The sequence below is a fragment of the Pleurodeles waltl genome, chromosome 3_1 (assembly GCF_031143425.1).
Source record: "Pleurodeles waltl isolate 20211129_DDA chromosome 3_1, aPleWal1.hap1.20221129, whole genome shotgun sequence".
In the NCBI taxonomy this organism is placed as follows: Eukaryota; Metazoa; Chordata; class Amphibia; order Caudata; family Salamandridae; genus Pleurodeles; species Pleurodeles waltl.
This window is the reverse complement of record NC_090440.1, coordinates 1,038,394,078-1,038,418,328: the sequence shown is the minus strand read 5'-3', so window position 1 is coordinate 1,038,418,328 and position 24,251 is coordinate 1,038,394,078. Positions and strand designations below refer to the sequence as shown.

The window sequence follows — 24,251 nt, the reverse complement described above, 5'->3', positions numbered from 1 at the left end:
TCAAACACTTCCCCAACAAAAAAAACAGACATATTGGCTTTGCCATTGCTTCCTAATTATGAAATTAACTTTGAAATCATTTTGGCAGCTAAAACACCAGCTACTCGGCCTTCCTTTTACTTGTTTGCATGGGGTTTTGTTATTTTAAGATGATTGATTTGTTGGCTTGTCTACAGTTACAGTCTTGAATTACATTTTGTCTTGCTGTCTGCAAAATCACAATGTGCGCAGTACTAGATGGTATTTTAGAGCCTCTTTCGTTATTTTTTTTGCAGATACCATAACAAGATTTATTTTTCAAGTGCCTCTCATTAAAAAATTTCCTCCTAGAACCTTCTGTCCCTTTTTTGTAGAACCTTAAAGTTATGTTGGCTTATTGCCATCCACTCACTTGCTGTACCAACAATTGTGGAAGTGAAGATAGTCCACCCACTTCGCAGTCTGACACCTCCCTAACACTTGACTAGTCTAATGAGTGTCGGTGCGTTTCATCCCTGGATAGAGGGGTTTTGGGGAGAGAGAGAGAAAGTTCAATAAGGGAAACATCTTTTAGCGACCCCAAGGTGATTGTGAAGTCAGGTCTTGTCAAGCAACAAGTATGACCTCTGTTTGTCATCAAGACTTTCTTTGGGAATGTTTTTTCAAGGGTCCATCGAAGATGCACACAAGGGATTTAACACAAAAACATGTTTCAGCGACCAGTTGTGCAAGATGACCCCCCACCCATTTCAGTTTTCAATTCCTTATGTTACAGGACTCACTTCAGGAACGGATTTCGGTGGAGGGGGAGGTAGGCCAAGACGGTATTATCAGTGGCTTTGCAGTTCAGGCACTCTACAATTAATGTTCTGGATCCAGCTGAGTAATAACTAATAGCAAATGTCCTCTCAGCGCATCCCTCCACATCCGAGGCATCATTTATGCCTCTGGACATCTTGTGACATTACAAAACTCCAGATTAACACACGGTATCAAATTTGAGGAGGGTAACCGGTATAATGAGTACATATGATAAACATGTAATAAAAAAGGATTTAGACTTTACATGCGCCTTCAACAGATAAAAAATAAAATGAGATACAGTGCATTGACCTGAGAGGGCATTTTTACAGGGAATCCATTATTTGCTATCCAAGGTAAATCCAGAAAATGGTGGAATTCCCAATATGCATATTCAGAGGCTTGGAGACAGTGGTAAAGGCCTGGGAAAAAAAGGAATCCACAAGTGGATCATGTTCCAGTAGCCAGCTGATAAGGAAGAGAGGGGAGTAGAGGACGAGAAAGGATAGGAAAGGGACGGGATGCCAGCAGGGAAATGATACAGGACAAAGCTCTCTCTCTAGCTTCCAAAAAGACGTGAGAAGCCAAGCGAGAACTCAGAATAGAGATGCGATATGTAACGCCGCATCTCTCAGTACCCACTAGTTCCCGCAAGTGTTCCAGGACTTGCAAGATTTCAGGACCGCAACGGGTGGAACAAAACAGTTCGTACAAAAAAAAAGAGGGGGTCAAGAAGACAAAGAATAATTGTGTAATGTTTAGCTAAAGGAAATGTACATACATGGCTATAGCCCACCGCCGAAGGCTTGTCTTGCCTACTATCACACAGGCTGACTGTTTCCTAACAGTGCTTACCTGATTGCAGTATGTGGGTGCTTTGTTTGAGTGCATTCATTCTTGAACCCTCAGCTGCTTTTCTGATCACCATCACTTACACTTGAAAAATCATTAGTAACTTTGCAGACTAGGCCATCATTCCTGCCGATAGGAATGGGAACAACTAGTTTAGCTGCTTACCATTTACCTCCTCCATGCCCTTCAAAAATGGAGATGGAGAAGAACCGTTATAGATTGGGCACTCCAAGATCTCTAATCTTTAAATCACCTGATCGGTCGATGTCATGATGGGCAGGCAGTTAATTCTGGGATAATTTAATTATTAGAAAAGTAATGAGTAATGGCTATCTCCATTAGATATTGATATAGAATTAATTTCTTTATTGGATTGTATCATTTGTTAAGTTGCCACCAAGCTTTATTTTTCCAAAGAGTCCAGTAACAACATATGCTCTGCATAAAAAAGAGGCATTAAGAATTTATCAGCATGTGCATGCGTTTTTGGGCTAATTCTTTAACACACTTCATTCAGTGAATGCTCCAAGGCGCGCCAGTCTAAAATGTGGTTCATAGATTTGTCAATGCTCACTTTCAAGAAGATCATATACCCTCTAAATGAATTTACACCACCCATGAGGATCATTAGAAAAATATATGTTATGTTACCAAATATCTGCTGGAAAGGTAAATGCTGTTATGTATAATCAAGCCATTTATAAATTGGTTATTGTACCTAATGGCTGCATACCCTGCAAGGTATTCAGTAAAGTCTGAACCCGACTTTATGATTGAGTGCATTTGCTGAGTGATGACTCCTAGCATGTCAGTTTAAGTAATGCCAATAAATTGTGTTAAATAAACATGTGCAGTTCAGGTAGTTATTTTTGACTTATAGTTTCAGAGTAGACACAATTCAGTTGATGAAAGAAGGAAAATACAGTTAACTTGCCAAAGAGGATTACAGTCTTTTTTTCAGAGAAGGGAGTTGTGACTGGTATTCTTTTGGCTTGCCGAATTTCTGGCACACTTAGGAAAAAATTTACACTGTGTCTATTTTTGCCTTTTTAGGTCGAGCGCACAAGTGCTCTGGCCTGTTTTAATATATCCGTGGGCTTTTAACCATGCCCACCGCACGTCCAGCATTATAACCCGTTCATGGGCTTACCTTTCAAAAATCATTTGTTAATCATTGGTAAATGCTTTATGGTTGTCCCTCTTTGGGGTAGTTTTGTTACCGCCTTGGCCATCGACCCTGTTACATGTATAATTGCAGGTTTGCTGATACGTTTGACTGCGAGCTAACCTCTTTTACCTTTTGCAGACATGGCTCTTTGAATCGGCTCACTTATGTCAACTGTTTTCCTTTTCAATTTATGTGGCAAGAAAAGTTCAGTTAGCGATTTTCAACGCTAATAGATCTACCTCGAGCAAACGCGAGACCCATTACATTGCAAATGCTTGTTATTGATTGCAATTTTCACCAGTAGATTTGTATTGTCTAACTTCATGTGTTGCTTTGCAGAAATTTACACCAAAATATTAAGGAACAAGGTCATACAAGCGGAGCCAAGTGTGCTACATTTCGGAGGTTATCAATTAAAGGAGCACCATCAGCTAGTTGTGGTGAGTTTATGGGAAGAACAAATAATTTTGTAAATATAAATGAACAAAGCAAGCATCTCCACCTCTGAATGCCATGGGTTTCTTGCCTGCTTAAAAACAAACATAATTGTATATAGCTCATGTGACAGGTTACGTTTCTATTTGGGTTAATATTGACATTTTGACATATTTTCTGTTTCACATAACATTGAAAACATGTTATATTAGTTACTCACCAGACTTTATTATAACCTAAAACTCTGCTGCTGAGTGTTGTACCCCTAAGGGCCTATAACAAGGTAGAGGGCCTTTTAACCTCTGTAGCCTGAAGCACAAGGGCTATAAGGCTTTTAGAACATTGGTCCACCTACTGAAGGTAGAATGCTCTAAATTAAAAGGAGAGTAACAGAAAGTCAAACATTTTAATGTTTGCTCAGAAGGATTATACCAGCCATTATAAGCCTGAGCCACTTCATTGTCTTCAATGGAGCACCAAACATTCCAGTGCTCTAATGCAGTAATAATGTAAAGGTCAATCACATTAGCAAGCCCAAAACAGTGTGAAACATACTGTAATTTGTTAGCGAAAAGAGTCAGAGTCTTTACAAGTTTGTCTGTTAGCATAATTAAATTATTTATTTTGTAATAGATCCCTGGTTCAACTAAAGTTCCATACAATGACATTGCATACTCCCCAAATAAACATCTCTCTTTTTTAAAGAACTCGCTCTCCCCATGTCCAATGAAACCCATCAAAATAAATCATCACCTTGTTTTTAATCATCAGTCACCTTGGCCTAGTTAAATTTAAATACATCTACTTTAGCTGCTAGAAGTGCTCCTAAACAAAATTTCTCAACCTCCTTTTCCTGCCTGGGTACACTGTATGATAATACAATCTAATGTGCTAAAATCAAACTTTTCAAATGTGTTTCAGCAACTCTTATTACATTTTGGATACAGCATATCTAAACTATTCTTCGAATAAATAAAGAATCAGCCAATGCATAACATGACATTTAAATATTACTTGTAGACAAGCAGTAATAGGTATTCTGGCCGACTGTCCAACCATGGTTTGAATTACCCATTTAGCCTGATCTTTGCCACTGTGGGGTAAGGTTGTTTTAGATTACTACTCTGACTGACTAATAGTGTCAGTCTGAAGCTGAAATGTCAGTTCCTGACCCAGAGGGGTTAAGTGGTCCTTCGTGGGTGTTTACCCAATGGCAGGATTCTTATACATAAACTCTTCTGACGCCACCATCTTTTTAAAGCATAATTTTTTTGAGTTACATCTGTTCATGTCATGGATTTTCTGGAGATTAATCACCCATTTCTCTGGATTTGTTTCTGCATATCGGTAGTAACCTGGGCAGACCTTGTGGACTCGGCACAGCATAATTTATGCTAAATGGTATAATTCTAAATTTGCAGCAGTTTATTTGAATTAAACGTATCTAGTGTGAAATTAAAATGAACTGAATTTACTCCAGGTCATATGTATCAATTGAAGGACAGTGGAATTTGTCAGTGTAGGAATCATATCGATCGCGTTTGCCACTCAAAATCATTTTCACTGCAAAATACACAATGAATGTGTTATTTGTAGTGTGAATTTAACATTTACCCAGTATGAATGTCTAAAAATAATTGCAATTTCCGACTGAAGGTGGCCGAGTGAATAAGTGAGTAAATAAGGCTTAAGTCCTGTCAGTGGTGCTGAAACAATTTTAAGAGAATAAGTGCTGGCTATCGACGTTACATTATTAAACTTGTGTAGGCTGAACATATGGCCTGTCTGCTGCGCTATATAAACAAGACTTAGGGTACTGCTCACCCTCCTTCCACGATCTTTATAATCATTATCTGCCTGCCACACCGTCCTGGACATATGGAAAGGGTCGGTATTACAGCCCGTATATAAAACAAGCATTGGCAAAGCCAATAGTTCTCGCTATTGGCTTTGCCAATATGTTTTTAGCCATGTTAGACAACACCATGGCTGCTGTTCAGCATTGCTAAAAGGAGGAGAGTAGCATGGAGTGTTGTAAAGTGGTATGGCAAAGATTAGAGGAGATTGTTGTAGAGTGGACTGGCAGAGAGTCTCATGTATTGGAGTGGCATAGTGTGGAGTCGCTTAGAGTGGCATACACTGGACTGGCATAGATAGAGTAAACTGGTGTAGACTGCACAGGCGTAGATTGTTGCAGAGTACAGTGGCACAGAGTGCAGCAGCATTGAGTCCAGTGACATTGAATTAAGCGTCATACAATGCAGCGTCATACAATGCAGTGGCATAGATTAGAGTGTTGCATAGTAGAGTGAAATGGAGCAAAATGGAGTGGTGCAGAGTATAGTGGTTCATATTATAATGGTGCAGAATGGAGTGGCGTAGAGGTGAATGATGCAGAGGGCAGTGGTAAAAAGTATAGTTGAGTGGCGTAGAGTGCAGAGAAGAGTTGAGTGGCATAGAGTGGTGTAGAGTAGAGTGGAGTAGTGTATAGTAGAGTGGCATAGCGTTCAGTGGAATGCCATGTTGCAGAGTAGTGTCAGCGAGTGGTGTAGAATGGCTTAGAGGGAAGTGGCTTAGAGTACAGTGATGCAGTAGCCTAGAGTGCAGTGACATAGAGTGCATTGGTTTAGAGTGCAGTGCTTAAGAGTAGAGTGGCATAGAGTGCAGTGGTATAGAGTGGAGTGGCGCAGAAATGAGTGGAGTCGTGTAGGGTGCAGTGGCATAGATTGTTTCAGAGTAGAGTGAAGTGCTTTGGAGTAGTACAGGGTAGAGTGCAGTTGTGTAGAGTGGCATAGAGTGTAATGGCATAGAGGAAAGTGGTGTAGAGTGCAGTGGCATAAAGTGCAGTGGTGCACATTAGATTTTAGTGGCATACTGTAGTGCAGCGGCATAAACGTGAGTGTTATAGAGTAAAATGCATTGGCGTAGAGTCTATTGGCATGGAGTGCAGTGTCGTAGAGTGCAGAGTTGCAGAGTGGTGTAGGTTGGAGTTGTGCAGAGTGGATTGGTGTGACCTAGACTGGAGTGGTGTAGAGTGCAGTAGGGAGGAGTACAGTGGTGTAGATTAGAGTGGCGAGGAGTGCATTGATATAGAGTAGATTGGTGGAGTACAGAGGCAGAGCGTAAAGTGGCATAGAGTGGAGTGGTGCAGAGTAGAGTGGAGTGGCATAGAGCAGAAAATGCATGGTATGGTAGTGCAGTGCCATTACAGATAACACATTTTCAATTGAAATTACCATTACATTTGCACAAATGTTCAGATTTACTGATAAAGCTTTACAGTGCACAGACAAAGATATGTGGAAATTGCATCACGTAGTCTAATGGTTTCTTTTGATCATATTAAAGTATTTGTTTCCAGCACACTTCAGAAATAAAATGTGTTTCATTTGTGTTCGAAAATATGATATGTTCCAAAATACTTACACAGTTCATTTAAATGTTGTTGTGTGCTAGAAAAAAACTCTTTACTAGCTTCAGTATCCAGCAAGATTGTCACATAAATCCTCCCGCTTTGAAGTTAGAGAAATAAAAGTAAACAAGCACCCTCAGAAAACAGCGCCTGAAATTTAGCCTCTATCTTTGAATGCACAGCAAATGTGACAAGACAAGAACAAGATTTACAGGCCTATTTACAGAAAGGGAGCACTCATAAGGATACTGTAAACACGGTTTAGGCAACTGGATGGACGAACTGAATCTGGAGAGCCTAAAGCCAACAAATGGAAAGCCATAAAGTGTGATTGCAAACCATAAAGCCAATGGTAATTTACGAGCGGAATGAATTCCTAGGTCAACTTTAATGTTCTCAGGATGTCTTTAGCAAACCAGACAACTGGGTTGCCTGGTAGGCTGTGCCCTTAAAAGGAGAGAATGTCAGCCCTAACAGCTATTCTTTGATAGCATTGCTGGATGTAGAATCAAAGTATTTTAAAATAGCGTCCAATTTGGAAGCCTGTGCATCACAAAAAAAACTGTAAGTTATTAATCAAACTGGATTTAAGGAGATATTAAGTACATCAGATAATTTGGTTTGCTTGGCAATGCTAGTAAACAAGTCAGTTTAAAGGAAGTAGCTACGTTCCCCTTATTTTACCGACTTCACCAAGGCATTCAATTACGTCAGTTAGAATCTGCTCTGGCAGAAACTTGTCTCCTGGGACATTCCAGCCAATTTGCTTCGTGTCATCCAACTTTTTAACACGAGTTCTTGGGTCCAAATAAATCTGAAAATCATGCCCTCTCTGCAAAATTGACCAACCAATGAGACCTAAAACAAGAATGTGTGCTCGCCTCACCCCTTTAAATAAATTTTTTTCCTGATTTGAGAACGCTGCTAGATCAAGTACAGTACCACCATTTTACCATACGTGGCTAGAGATTGACATCCTTACAAAATGCAATGATGTAGTGCTACTCAGTCAGAGACTTTCCAGCATCCTAAAAACATACTGCAATGCGAATCAAATGTGTGTGAATTTCGACAAAACAAGTATTTTATTTGTCGGCAAAAAGGTGAATGACAAATGGGCCTGGCACTTGGGCGGAATCCCAGTTATAAGGAGTAATCGCTAGAAATACCTGGGAGTATGGTTGCAGGACCATGGCTCGCCCCTTAATGCAATGAAACCTAAGCCGGCCACGCTCATTTGTGCGTTCCAGATGCTTTTTCATACACCCTCTCCTGCTGAGTGTTATTAAGGCAAAGCTCACCCCTGCACTATCTTTTGGCTTCACAGCATTCCCAGGTAAACCTCGGTCCTTTCTAAGCGTCTCCCAGGTTAATGTGTACCATTTGCTATTTCATCACCCCAACAACGCCTCAAGCCCAGGTTAGGGCGGAATCTGGCCGCATTAATCAACAGCTGCCACAGGACGGCTCACTGACTAAGTATGCATTCTCCCTGAGTAACGCTGACGCAGGCTCACTAAAAGTGTGCGTCTCCAAAGAGATGCAACTGGGTGCATGGGAGGTAACACTGACCTCATCTATTCTAGATCTCTGGATAGTAAGCTTATGCGAGCAAACTCTATCACTCATCAGCTTTAAAAATAAGCAAGTGAATCAGCTTCCTTTCCATAGGGACAAGGAAAAATTCGTTAAAGAAGGCACACCTAGATGACAATAAATACCTTCAAGTGACTTCAGCATTCGAGCTATTTGGCTGAAAGCTATAAAAGTTACTTCAAACTAAGGCTACCACAGTTATGGTTTGGGTTGTTCTCTTTGCAAGACTTACTCCCAAAATGGGCAGCAGCACATATAGCTTCTGCAGACTGCTTGCCTATGAAGGTACATTACTGCACCATCTCTCCATCTGCTGCAGCCTCGGAACTGAATGTTGCATGTGATAGAAGCTCCCACTACTGTTATGTGACTCACCGCACTGTTTGGGCAGAGCTGCTGCATTCACCACGATCACTGCCTCATTCACTGTTTGCAGTTGTTGGTCCCTGCCATCCACGCTGTTGTTAGTGACTTTTTGGAGACTCGGATTGATCTGGAGGGAAGCAGGTTGCAGCTCTTTGGCCGCTTGTCAGCTTCTCAGGCCTGGGTGCCTGCCCCTCGTGCCGACTGCTACTGCTGGATGGTCCCAGCAGCACAGCACTTCGGGCTGGCGGCGAGGTGGTCTGCATGCTTTGTATAAGCCGTAAAGAAGCAGCAGGCAACAAGCAGGCAGAGAGGAGGGAGTAGAAAGATCCTAATCTGACACTATCAAGGCACCATCAAAGCATCTAAAACCTAATCCCCAAAGAAGACGACTCATGGGGGCGTTTTGGGAGGCTCGTGGTTTGGGAATGTGGATTCGGGCTACTCCTGAATATCTCTACTTTGGTCACAAAAAGATGTGAGCTACAGCACATCAGTGGGGTCGCTATATTGTGTGCTGGGTTTATTGGTCACAGTGTATGGAGGTGACTCGGCACCCGTTTGGCCTAATTATTATTTAGTCATTGCAGAATCTATCCTTTCCCGTTTCAACTTCCAGTTGGCTGCACCTTCCCTATAATCCCCACGATTTGCACTGAGCTGGTAACAACTGTTTGAACTACTCTTAAAGCACTTCAAGAATTCAGGAATTCTCTTTTGGCTGCAGACGCCCTCTTTTACTTGGATTAAAGTTTTGTTGTCTCGAGGAACACCAGGGCAGAGTGCTCATAATGAAAATACGGTCTTCAGGAAGCTGTACAAAGCCTACTCACAATCAGGATTTGACAGCATTAACCAGCAGTAGGCCTTCTCCACATGAGACTATTTCACATTCTGCTATGTTTATCCAAGGTGGCCTAGATGGATCCCTAATTAATACACTCCTGCAGAGTTGAGTACACATGAAAGGAAACAAGGGTATTACTTTAAAGTTAATAAAGACAGTTCTAAAAACTAGTACAAGTCAACAATCGATACAAGAATATTTTAAGAAGGCAGACAGAACAACAAACTAATCCTGTTTCAGGCCATTCCAATGGGTCATTACGGGTGGCCTCCATGATACATGAATGTGAGCCAGGACTCATCAAAATCAACATGTAATAACTACTGTAGCAGAAATATCTATACTTCCTTTTAATATAAATACAGTAGATTGTATTATCCCTGGTGCCCTTGATCCCCCTTCAAGTTCCCTTTGACACTTTGGGAATTTGGAATCGGACTCTATTTATGGGCATAATGAATTAGTAAATGGAGACACTCTGGGATCGGGATTGGATCATGAGCACATTGAAATTTCAGCTTATTCTTTCAATGATTCATTGCTCTTGGGGCAACTGCACACTTTAGAACACTTGGGGGATATGGATCAATCCATTCTGTCGGCAGCTAATGTGGATGTAAATAATCTAAATTAATAAACAGGGCAAACACCAAGTCTAAAAATCTGACAGATAAGTACACTCCCCTCCACTTATACAGTAATAGCCGCAATGGGGGCTGTTAGCACTACCCTGACACAAATGTCAGAAATACTATCCAATCAGTTATCATTATTATCAGAACAGGTGTCACTACAAAATCAAATCAACAAGGAGTTAACTGGCTTAAATCCAGTGATCTGCTATCTGCTTCAAACATCCTACATTGCCTAGATGATATATTAGACCTACTGCAGTTAGTCCCAATGAAGATCCAGACTATAGTAACATGTACAAACAAGACAAGACTAGTATATAATTTAATACCAGCTCGGATAAAATCTGTGATAGTGGCCCAAAGAATATATCAGCTAACGAAATGCACAGTTTAAGTGAGCAATCAATTAAATATGTAACAAACGAAACTAAACCACCTCCTCATTCACCTACACCAACTACAAAAATCTGAATCAAGACATTACCACGGAATGAATGTCACAGTGACAACTTTGTCTCATATTTAAGCGTTGACTAGAGAAGTTAAAATGACTTTAAAAGAATGCATGTATGAATAAGGAAACTACAAAACAAAACTCTCAAACAGTGTTAGATAATTACCCTATTTTCATGAACACAACTTCTAATACTGCATCATATTCTTTTATGGCACCCACCTTACCTTTATCCTTTAAAAACACAGATGTTGCAACTTCAACGTATATTCCAGTTTCCACCTTAGTCATCTCAAATGCCACATCCACTTTATCAACAAGCCACCATCTCAGGTATAGTGACAGTGAAATGTGGAGGACCAATGTCTGAAGGACTTAATGAAATGGTGGAAACCTCTCTGACATCACTTCAGTCACTGGATTCAGCAGTATTAAAAAATCTAATGGATAGGGTCACCTTATTATGAAAAACCCAAGCAATTCCCAAAAAGCACAATCAGTGTAGATCAGATCCATTAAGAGGTTGACCAGGCAGCTAATAACTGTTTATCCAAAACAATATATGCCCAGAACAACATCAATTTATAGATTCATAACAATATGAAAATGTTAAATGTAGAGCACACTCTGGGGCAGGTAGACATAACACAAAGGCACTCCACAACTATACAAGCATATGTGGCTCATAATGTACTAATTCGGATATATACAAATTAGGTTTCATTCCATTTTATAAATTCAAGGGATATTTTGATATACTCAACCGTCAAAACTTAATCAAGTTATTAAACGTCTTTGATGAACTAAAAGAAGTCAATTCTTAAAGCTTATCAAATGTATGCTTTCTTCAAAATCCACTGATTAAAGGAAGTGGCAAAATCACTAGGATGGCCTGGGCAGGCAACTCTATTGTCCGAGGAATGTGGGAAGGTCAAACAGATCTTGCTAATTGGGGATCTTAGTTGTGCAAGTGGAAAAACCTAAATACCCTCACCTGCTCAGGCTAAGAGATCAATACTCAGCAAGTCCAACACCCTTACTACAATCTGTACCAATCTTCGAAAGCCCTGATTCATACGTATCATTTGGTAATCTAAAGATTAAAATAAACTTACAGTTATCATCTGAACGCTCAATACATCTTCCCGGCGAACCTTGTGGTCAAAATTCTTTGTCAACCCTGCTTGAATGAGTGTACCTAATGTTAAAACGGAATTGTATGACTCTTTTGGAGAACTATCCCTAATTTCATGTAATATAGCAGAACGAGCTAGACCTTTTAATCTATCTGGAGAAAACCTGAATTGTTTTTTGACAATCACCATATAATATGTCAATAAGAAACCTGGATGTCTTCTAACCTTTCGATTCTGAATTTTTCTATCCATGAAACTTTGTCAAGGAGAGCTGTTATAGGAAGGTCTCGGTGGAGGCCTGTTGACTATGGTAAAAAATAAACTTAACTTGAAGAGTAATAGGTTCAATCTAAATTCCAACTACATATTGGCAGTTTTAATAAATCATTACAACAATTGGAAACTTTTGACTCTGAACATCTAGTTTCCACCAGACTTGTTAAAGGACAAACACCAATGTGTGGCAATACTTGTGGAGTTAGATTCTCTTTTGAAGAAATAGAACCATCTATTGATTGTCATACCTGGGGTTTTACAATCAAAACCTCTTACTACCAGTGTTATTCAATACGAGTACAGAAGATTCAGGCTTAGCCTATAATATCCCTTGTCATAAACAATGATCTCTACTAAGTACACAAACATATAATCTTTCAACTGATTCAGGCTATTTATTTCTTAACTGCAGAATGCCAAAGGATCAGCTAGCGAAATTTACATTCAGAGGTTCTTGTGCACAGTCCATCATTGGATAGACCTATGTCCACTACACTTATTTTCATGTATACAGAAACTTTGAAATAACTAAGAGGACTGAAAGCAATCATGATCCCCAGAAGACAACACTTGATCTCAAATTCAATCAGTTTAAACTGTGGAAACTTTATATAGCAACCACGTATTAAATAACAAGAAACTTATATGGAATGAAGAACTTGTAACCAAAGCACTGAGTCTGCAAATCGACTTCCCTTCACTCCTGTTATCTTCTCAGATTGATGCATTTTTTGGTACCTTCTATTGTGAGTGGATTCAATCTTGACAAAGTATTACTGTGTGTATCCTAGAGCATGCAACATGTAAACTATCAGGGTGCAAAAAGGAAATGAAGGTGTCACTAATTGCTTTAGTCAGGAAATTGTGAATGCCTAAAGGCTGTACTGCAAGAGCTTAAGACTCACTATGAAACTACCAAGTCATGAAGCTCACAATGTAAAAATCAGGAATTCTAAGATAACCCTAAAGAACAGAAGTGTTGAAATAAAGTGAATGAATCATGAGATAGAAAGGCTAAGTTATCACATGCAATCAAAACCTGGAGTGAGAAAGCATTCTGGACAGTGATCATAGGTCTGTCGACGCACAAACGACTTATAAATCTCAGTCAACAAATGGGAGTTGCATATTAATGAACTGTATACTTCGAACATTCCTACGCCTCAGATTTGTAGAGTAACTTATGCATCTGCTTTAAAGATAGCTCAGCCAGAGATAACAACTTTAATTAATAATACCCACCCGTTGAAAGCTGCAGGCCCACATGCTATTCTGATCAAGCTAATCAAACAAAATCCCATTGCGGAGCACTAGTCTGTGTCATCTATTTTGAAAGATAATTGCTACCGGAGTGGTTTCTCCAGCATGGAAGGAGCAGTAGTACAGCCTATCCATAGGAAGGACTAAAAGCAAGGTTTGAAAAATTATCTGCTCCATCTATTCGCTTCCTGCATTCTTTTGGTCACTCACACATGTTGGCACATGAGGGCTCTCCAGTGGTGCCTCCGCAAGCAGTGGTTTCAACACAAAGGGGATATCGAGAAGTCAATAGCTATCTCCAGAGACGCTGCAGTGGATCTGTGATGGTGGACTGTGAACGGCAACCTCTCTCATGGAAGGCTGTTTTGTCTCCACCTCCGGTGACCACAGTCATAACGAATGCTTCCACTCTAGGGTGGGGAGCTCATCTGGGGGACCTGGAGATCAAATGCCTTTGGTCTCCAGTAGAGCAGATGTTTCACATCAATCTGTTGGAATTGCGGACGATACGTCTGGCTCTCAAGGCCTTCCTCCTGTCCATTCGCAATCAGTCAGTATAAGTCTTAACAGACAACACTACCGTGATGTGGTACATCAGTAAGCAGAGAGGAGAGGGTTGTACATTCTCTGCAGAAAATGATCTTGTCTGGAAGATGATCCAAACAATGCATCTGGGAAAAATTGTACAGATATCCATCCTCATCCTGACCGTGTAACACAATTGGCTAGAGAAGAAACAGTACCACTAGAGCAAGATCAGGACAGCTGCTTGAAGTATAAAACGAGAGACAAAGCAGACTTATTCAAGATTATTGGCAACTTAACACGGGAGGTTAAGGGATTAAGGCGCCTGGTAGAAACCTTGGTGAAGCATGTAAAGGATAAAAAGGGAATGGCAAACTATGGAGAAGCACAAATAAAAGGAAACTCTCCTAGACCCCTGCATTCACTAGGTAGATCCCAAACTCCCCCACGACTCCTAGCACAGTTTAATAAAAATCTAGAGCAGTGTAATGCCATGTATACATCACACGGGCACAGAGGATGGGATAAAGATTGCTACAGCAGGTCATGGGAGTGTATTGGCATCCAGGTAGGCAAATCTCACAAGCAAGTTTGTAAAGTCTCTTGGGAGGGCTGTTCTGAGGCTTGGCTGCTGGAGACAGAAACAAGGTGTCCGGGCAAAGTCATATGACCTATCTCTCGATATGAGGGCAAATAACCCTATAAATACGCAACACTATGAGAGTAACTTGAGGAATTCCAAGGGATACATAGTTTTGCTAACTAATGTGCCTAAATTGAATCACCTAGGTAGGGAAGATGGGGATCCCCTCAAAAATAAGCTCACTCAATGCCTATCATTCATACGCTCAGATATTGTAAAAGCAGAAAGGTTGCCAGGAGGTAATAGAAGATATGACGCCATTGCAATAACAGTGAAGGACAAGAGGTTAATAGATGGTCTCATTGCCATGGAGTTGAGATCTGGTACTGCCAAAAAAATATGATATGAGATTTAGATTACATAACCTCTTTTCCCAGACCGTCCAATCTTGAGGATAGTCAAAGACGATCAGACCAGATAGTAATGACCAAAAGAGATAATGACCTTGAGACCATAGACTAACTGAGCCCATTAGGCCAGGTCCAGTTTGTATCTACAAAAATAGACAAAATTCCAGGTAAGAACAATCAACAGAATTTGAGGCTAGGGAAGGATGAGGGGCTAATACCTGGTTACAATGGTCCTGTTGTATCCCAGGGACTATCAATAAGATCCACGTGTCCAATAGTTAGGAATATTGTTTCCGTGCTATCATGGAATGTGCTGGGCCTAAGGAGTAAGTTAATTGACCTAGATTGGCATGAGTATGTTGACCAATTTCAGCTCTGCCTTATTCAGGAGACTTGGTTAATGGAACCGCTGTATAAGTTTGGTTACAAAACCTACTTTGTGAGTGCCGCCCCGGTAACAAGTGGGAGATCATCTGGGGGATTGGTCCTATGGGTGAAAATGTCCCTAAATGTTGGAATAAATGTGTATGATATAGCCTCCCCTGATATTCTGTGGGTATCAATTAGTGTTTAAAAATAAAATCTTATACCATCTTTTTAATGTTTTATATAAGACTCAAGATAACAAATCAGGAGTCATGTGCAATAGAAATTTTAGACGCTATTCTAGAGGATATAAAATCTTATACCATCAGGTGAAACAATAATAATAGGAGGTGATTTCAATTGCAACTATGAACCCTTCGTTGGACTAGACCAATTGAAGAAAAACGAAGATATGGCAAGAGGTGTACCCTCTTGTTCATTGAAGAAATAGTACCTTGCACGGCTGCGGCTCTGCAAATTATGAACTTCACTGTAAAACATGGATTAAGGTAATGCAATGGTAGAATAGTACAGGAGGGTTCCAACTTGGATACATTCCAAAGAGGTAGGGTACGCTCAAGACTTGATTATATTATGCAAAATATCACTTCATGGGATAGGATAACAACATTTAAAATAGACAGTAGAAGAGAAAGCAATCACTTTCTGTTAATTATAGAACTGAGGGGGTGGCACCCAGATTTAAGTTGTTCAGGGAGGAACGGGATAGAATTCAAACCTTCTGTCAGTAATAATCGTAGATCTCTAAAATGGCCCTCAGTACTGAGTAATTTGGAGGTTATGGCGAATATATATTATCTATTCGTCGACTTGTTGAACCCATATGTCCATAGACATTCCAGTGAAATACCAATACTTGCATTACACCAATCCCTGAGGCCTTTCTTTACTAAAATAACACAACAAAAGTTAGATCTGTGAGGAAACCGCCCTAGACAGTCCAATCCCTGGTATGCAACTGAATGTAAAGAAGGGAAAAAACTATTGTTTTAAGCCCTAAAACCGAAAAACCCAATAGGAATACAACAAGGGCTAGGTACAGGAAAATCCTTACCAAGGCAGATACAAACTAGGAGGATCAAAATTGGGCTGACCTCCTTGTTGCAGCTAGGCATGAAGATACAGTAACCTTTTGGAGGATAGTTGCTCATGGAAATAAAGAGGGAATATCTAACACCAAGCACTATATAAATCCCGGCACATGGGTCAGCCACATCACTTTTCCTTACTCGGATCCTACGGAGTATCCTCACCATCCCCCTCCTACCAGGGAGCAATTAACACTAGTTTCACCAGAGAATATTTGCTTTAGCCTAGATTAAACAGCGGCAGCTATACAAACCATTAAATTAGGTAAAGACCCAGGTCTAGATAAGATCCCAGTGGATCTATTCGGACATAGTATTGACATATGAGCCCCATTCATAAAACTAATTAGCAATGCAATAGCAAGGGGAGGCCCTGTCATCGAGACGTGGAAAGGGGCGGAAATTATTCTGATCCATAATCAAGGATCTAGGCAAGAGCCTGGAAACTATAGGCCGATCAGTCTGATTGATGTATCCCAAACAAATCTATGCCAAACAGCTGCTAAATAGAATTACTGGTTGGATGGAGGAGAGCAACCTTTTAACATCTTTCCAAGCAGGCTTTAGGCCGAGAACCAGTGCAGTCAACCAGTTCTTCAGGCTCCTATGTATTATGTGGAAATACTGTAAACTGCAAAAAAGCCACCTTTATACTGCATTTGTGGACCTACGTGCTGCATATGATCTCATTCCGAGGGGCAACCTATGGGCCTTGTTAGGGAAACAAGGTATCCCAGAACATCTTTTAGCCCAGATAATTAGGCTACATGAAAACAACTACGCAAAGGTTAGGTAGGGTCCGAACAGGGAGCAGATCCTATCCCTATTAATAGAGGAGTGAGACAGGGGTGCATGCTCGCAACTACCCTATTCTCTCTCTACATGAAAGATGTAGTTAATTATCTTAAACAATGTGTCCACGATTCCCCGGGATTAAGTGGGGATTTTGTCCCTGCACTTCTCCTTGCAGATGACATTATTTAATGTCCCAAACGCCTGTGGGGCTACAGCCCCTATTAGAGAAATTCATTGAGTACTGCATGGCAAAGGGGCTAGAAATTAATGTAAATAAAACAAAATACCGAATTGTAAGACCCCATCGACTGTTTAAGAGGAACATTTTGATCCATGGGCAAACATTGGAACGTGTAAAACATTTTAACTACCTAGGGATAATGCTGGATTCCAATTTATTGTGGGCTTCCCATGTGGACAAAGCTAAAGCATCACTTGGGCATAATTCTACAGCGATCAGTAACAAATACCGAACGTCTAGGGTAAAAGTAGTATCCCCTGTGCTCGAGGTCTATAGATACAAAGCACAAGCTGCTGCTTTCTATGGGGCAGAGCCACGGGGATCAGCAAATGTGAAACAACTAATGTTGCAAGAAAACAAATTTATGAGAAGTATTTTAGGGTTACCTGCCTCAACACCACTGATCTCAATGTTTTCAGATCTGAACATAAAGCAAATCAACCACTTGGCAATTTTAATACCTTTGCTCTATTGGTGCAGGCTCTGGACAACACCAGATCTGGGTTATTACAGAGAAGCACTGATCAAGTTAGTCGACCTAGATAGATCTGTATCCTTCCCCTGGCTTCATCACGTGAGGTCTTGGTTCTTTAAACTTGGCCTTAAATCCCTCTGGGAGGAACCTCATACCCTTACTGCGCACTCAAAGGTTCTCCGGAAACTAGTGTACTGGGAGTACCTTTTTTGTAACCTACATCGAAATTTGGGTTTGGGAAGATTGACCACTCAGTTTTAAAGATATTTATCAAACCAAATCCTAGTTTTGAAGAGTAGCTAGATGTAGTTTATCCAAGGCCAGCAAAAGTACTCTATATGAAATTCCAGTATGACATCCTGCAAAATAAGGCATTTACTGTAAAATGGGATCAGCTGAGGAACAATAGAGATGATTCAATCTGCAGCTTGTGTAATACAAGGAGCATTGAAACTATTGAGCATATGCTATTGTTCTGTAAAGCCTATGAGAAGCAAAGAAGGAAATAGATCCGTCCGATCTGTATCAATGTAGGAACAAGGAAGTATAAGGAAGCGATAAGAATCCTAAGGTCTGATACTACCTCCTATATAGTATTTGGAATAAGTAGCTTTTTACTAGTAACTGCATACATTAGAGATAAAGTGGCCTTAAGTTTTTAGAATACTGCAGGTTACGCTACTTTAGCTGTAACATAAAATTATGACTAGTCCTTTATTGCTATAAAATGATCTGAAGACATAGAACTTTGCACAATAAAGAGTTGGGATTATTGAGTTTAGATGTTAATTAACTGGATGTGGTTTTAGCACCTTGCACTTTATAATTCAATGTGATCTCTTTGTATCTTGGGATAGGCCTCATTTTTCCTCAATTGATAAATTGATCAAATATAAATCAAAGGACATTGTTAATATAATATTTCTTTAGCGCCGGAGTTGAACAAGTGATACAAAGTATTTATGTTGACACCAGATTTAGAAAAATCGACGAACTATCGTGGTTGTTAACATGGGCGGGGAAAGATCTGAATTGTTGATCCAGATCTAGCATTTTGCACTTTAGGATGAAATTTATTGAAGGCTGCTATAGTCATGGCAAACATCATGCACTTTAGATCCTATTAAGTATGCTATTTGTACTCCCAATTCCTAGATCTAAAGTACCATTCTGTGTAATTTATTTAGCATACTGGATCTAGATCTAAGAGACTAATAAATTAGGTTGAATTGAATGGAAATCAAATGGATTATGTTTGTTTAACGAGCATTTGATTGTCTAATGATTTTATTGTATTATTGTTTTAGGAGTCTTTTATCGATATTTAGGTATATGTTTTATTATTCTTACTGTATTGAAGTATCTTTTATGGCTTACAGCCGGCTAAAGATATTGACTACTACTCCTAAAAAAAATAATAATTATATATATATTTTAAAAAAAGTCTTAACAGGCAACTCTACTGCAATGTGGTACGTCAGTAAGCAGGGAGGTGTAGGGTCATACCTTCTCCGCAGAGAGGCTCCGTGGCTCTGGACCTGGGCACAGAACCATATTTGTATTGTAGCAAACCATCTGGCCAGAGTTCTCAACATGCATGCGTAGGGGCGCCTCCATCCGGACGTGGTTCTTCATGTCTTCCGGATGTGGGGAGCACCTCACATAGACTTGTTTGCCACTCATGAGAATGCACACTGCCCATTGTTCTGCAGCCTCAAGTATCCGAAGGCAGGGTGCATTGAGGGACAGGTTTCAGCGGATCTGGAGCAACCGACTGCTTTAATCATTTCCTCCCATGCCCTTGATTCCTCGAGTTCTGAAGACGATTTGCCAAGACCTGGCCCAAGTCATTAATACGCCTGATTGGCCAAGAAGGGTGTGGTACACAGACCTCCTTCAACTCTCACTGAGCCATCTACTCCATCTCCCTCACAGGGCAGACCTCCTCTCAGTCGCAGGGGCAGGTTCTACATCCCCACCTCCAGAGCCTACACTTACCTGCCTGGAAAATGTACGTGGCAATCTAAGTTCTTTTTCTCTCCCTCCAGAAATGGTGGATGTTATCTTATCGGTCAGGCGACACTCCACCAAGACTGTCTATGCCAGTAGATGGGCAAAATGTGTTACTTGATGTGGAGAGCAACAAATTGATCCCATGAAGGCCCATTTATCTAATATTTTGTAGTTTGCTCTTTCCTTAGCGCAGAAAGGTTGCGCAGTTGCGACAGTGAAGGGGTATTTATCGGCACTGCCAACTTTTCTTTACCTACTTGATCAACCCTCTTTATTTAAGTCTCCTATAGTTCTTAGATTCCTTAAAGGGTGAACAAACAGGCTTCCTCCCACTCCAGTTGTAACACCTCAATGGGATTTGAATTTAGTTTTGACTTTTTTGATGGGTTCACTGTTTGAGCCTATGCATACTTGCCAGTTGAAGCTCTTAGTTATTAAAACATTTTTTCTAACAGCTATCACGCCGGCTAGACATGTGAGTGAGCTTCAGGCTCTTGCTGTGAAACCACCTTTCACTACCTTTCATGCTAACAAGGTGGTGCTGAGAACCAGGGTGGCTTTCCTTCCTAAGGTAGTCACTCCCTTCCATCTGGGACAATCTATAACTCTTCCGTCCTTTTACCCTCCTCCCCATCCATCAAAGGAGGAGAAAAGGCTTCATCGCTTGGATCCAAGAAGGGCCCTGGGCTTCTACATAGAAAGGACTAGAGACTTCAGAATTGATAATCCGCTCTTTATTGGATACATGGGCAAAATGAAAGGCAAAGCCATCCACAAGAGTACTCTTTCAAGGTGGGTCATTCTTTGCATAAAGATTTGTTATTCGCTAGCAAAGAAGGTTCCTCCTAAGTGCATTAGGGCTAAGTCTACCTCTTCGGCTTTAGCTAGCGGTGTGCTGGTTGCTGATATTTTGTAAGATAGCAACTTGGACTATCCGCTACACTTTCAGAAAACATTATTGTTTAGACTTGGAAGTGAGGAGGGATGGCCATTTTGCCCGTTCTGTTTTGCAGGACTTCTTGGTTTGACCAGTCGGGCACCCACCTCCGAGTGCGGGACTGCTTTGGGATTCTATTCATAAGGTGAGGAATCCACAGGTAGTTGTATCCATCAGAAGAACAAGTTACCTACCTTTGGTAACACTTTTTCTGGTGGATACAATGGCTACCTGTTTATTCCTCACAGTCCTACCTGTCTGGTCATACAAAGAGTACTATTGATGTTATAGATAATAAATATATATATATATAGATATATAAAACACCAACGTTGCCAGACATCTGCTACTACTTCAGTAGCGGCCCAGGCGTGGATCTAGCCATCCACATATTATTACCAACAATCCTCCTGTTACATGCTGATCAAGGCTACAGCTGAAACGCGTTGTTCTGGGAGGAAGCATTGGTGAATAAAGTTTTTGGACCTCCACTTGGTGTCCGGGAACTTTCTGCATGTAACAGGAGGATTGTTGGTAGTGTGTATATATATATATATATATATATATATATATATATATATATATATATATATAAAATATTTTTTTATTATATTTATTGAGTTGCCACATGTTGTGCTTGTGATGTCGGTATTTAACTGTTTGCCTCGAAAGGCATGGTAAAAAAAAGTGGTGAAATAGACGTCAGCACACCGGTGAGGACATCTTATGGCTCCGATGACGTAAGATGGAGTCACGTGCGGAGCTGTGTAATTGTGATGTCAACGTGGAGAGCTAGGAAAAAAATTCTGTTGAATGCTGGTGCATTGGGATAAATCATAAGGTGAGGAATCCACAGGTAGCTACTGTATCAACCAGAAAAAGCGTTAACAAAGCTGAGTAACTTGTTCTTCTGTCCCTACACTTCACCCACCCATTCCTGAATCGTATAACCCTTCACAACCGATAAACTCCATCCATACCTGTACCATAAACCCCCTTTTTACCCTAAAAACTAATTTCTACACCTAAACCCCTCCCATCCATGACTCCTTAAAGCTCCTCACCACACCCAAACTCCACCCATACCTGAACCCAAAAAACCCTCATCCCCCTTAAACACCACCTATTCATGATCCCTAAAAAAAACTCAACACCCCTAAACTGTACCCATCCCTGATCCCTAAAATCCCCTCCTGCTGCTTAACTCTATTCTTAAAACCCCTCAACCACTAAACTCCACCTTATCCTGAACTGTACTGTTATTCAACCCTAACCTTTACTCATCACTGAACCTTAAAAACTCACCAGCCCTAAACTCCGCCCATCCAAGACCTAAAACCCCTCAATACCCCTACACACCACCCATCCCTGAACCTTCAAAATACCACCACCCCTAAACTCCACTTGCCTAAAAAAACCTTCACCACCCCTGAACTCCATCCATCCCTGAGCCCTATAAACCCTTTCTAGGCCTGAACTCCACTCATTTTGATTCCTAAACACTCCTGAACACCCCTGAATATTACCCATCCCTGAACCGAGAAACCCCTCACTAATCTTAAACTTTACCCAAGTTTAATGTTAGTTTGGATTTTTCCTTAAATATTTTATATAATTTTTGATGCATTTGTATTTCCTTAAAATTGGTTTTCCATCATTTGGTTTTCTTCAGTGTAGTTTCTCAGTTTTTGTTTTTCCATTAATTCACATACATCACTGTTACAGAGGCAGAAGTGTGAAGCTGTGGTGTCAACACAAGTTGGTACTGTGCTAGGATCCTTCCATTTTTAAATAAGCAGATTCTTTGCCAACCTCCACCAGTATCTGGGCCAATTCCTTGTTCGTGTGATTTAACAATTTAAGTATTAACTTATCTAATGACAAAAACCTACTTGCCAGCATTTCGCATCCAAAAAATGAGTTCATCTTGCCTTAGACAAGTGGAGCTGGCAAAGACGTTTCCTCTCTTTCTTTGTCTCTCTTTTTTCTCTCACACTCGCTTGCCTTCTCATCTCTCTCGTCTTCTCTCCTTTGCACACTTTTTCATCTATTCATCAGCAAAGATGATGTGATAGGAGCAAGACTTACTTCATTCAGTTTTTTTACCATTTCATTAAGTTGTGCATGACTATATTAATGTAACACTGCATATATTGGCCGTAGTCATTCTGGTCAGTGCATAAAGTTTATATGGCCCATAACTTTGGGTTATTACTTCCATTTGTATTATTGGTAATAATGTTATCTTACTATAAACATTTACACATAAACAAAACATCATAAGCTGCAAAACACCTCCTAAGGTTTGGCTAAATCTGTCATTCCATTGCAATGCCTACCATCCAGGCATATGCTTTTAAGCAGCTTTTAATCTGATGAACATGAGGAAATCCATACTACACTACTCCAATTTATGATTTACTTGAAATAGGCACATATTGTCTGACAGAAGTGCAGAAGGCTCATCTGTTAAGAACAGCGTCCACAAGCAAAAAAAAAAAAAAATTGTTAACTACAGAAAATAAAACATTGCAGTTTTGTTTGTCCTGCTAGGTTCGTTTTTATCAGTCACTCGCCTTCTGTTTGCAGGGCCCTTGAAGTGAAAAAGAAGTACCTCAATCATGTTAAGAGCATCGGATGGCCACTGATTAAGTTGAATCGACCACTGCTTGGTCCTTACTCCACAAACAGGAATGGCAATGATGCTTGGCCTGCAGTGACAAGTTATGAGCCTTTAAAGAAGAGTGCCACATATGCCAGCAAATGGTAAACAATGGACAGACTGCAAGCCCTTTTTAGATAACAACAGAGGCTTGCAAACGAGACGCATGCTCTCGCAGTCTCTACTTTAAAAAAGGCCTGAAATGGCTCATGGGCAATTTGAGAGGAGAGAGCCTGTGTGGAAGGAGTTCGATTTTAGGACCCGTCACTGGAGGAGCCAGTCAGATCAATGAGATGTCCCCAACATGTGGCAGAGAATCATGGAACAGCGCAGGCATGGCCAGGAGCTCTCCCAGCTGACACACAGTGCGAAACTACTGAAATCAAAAACATGCTCACATTTAGGAGGAAGTGTCCCCTAGGTCCTCCGCGGTGAGTAGGTGGCGGGGGGGGAAGGGGGGTGGGGGTAGGAGTACTTAGTCAAAAAGTGCCTGTAGTTTGGTCCCCTACACGTGTTGCAAAGCAGTGACCCCCGGGGTATGGGAAACTTACAGCATCATGGGATATGCTTTTTTTTATTTCAGCTGATTTTGGTGAGTTCTATATCAGCACAAAAGCAAAAAAACGTACCATACACTTCTGAAGGGGAAATGAATTACCAGGCTGGTGTTCGGAGGAAGAACAATAATCTTGTAGTACAAAATTCCTCATGCATATTAGAGTGTAGTGTGATCTGGGGACACAAACATTTGAGAGTTTTGTGGAGCAACACATCACCTCGCACATCCCCTGGTAGGCAGGAAAATGTCCTCCTGAGAGGTCGACTACTCTTTTATCCCAAACAGAAGTGCAAAAAATCAATCAAAGGACATGCTTTAAACAAAAAAATAAAAGGTTACGAATCAGAGCTGAAAATAAACTA

At 40.6% G+C, this 24,251-nt stretch overlaps 1 protein-coding gene across 2 annotated transcripts in view; it reads left to right on the top strand.

Moving 5' to 3' along the window:
• Window positions 1-24,251, top strand: part of CFAP221 (cilia and flagella associated protein 221) — an 827,291-nt gene that overhangs the window by 102,088 nt on the left and 700,952 nt on the right. For both annotated transcript variants that reach the window (XM_069224324.1, XM_069224325.1), the window contains exon 3: window positions 3,140-3,240. In XM_069224324.1, the coding sequence (XP_069080425.1) occupies window positions 3,140-3,240 (101 nt within the window). The remainder of the gene's footprint in view (window positions 1-3,139; window positions 3,241-24,251) is intronic.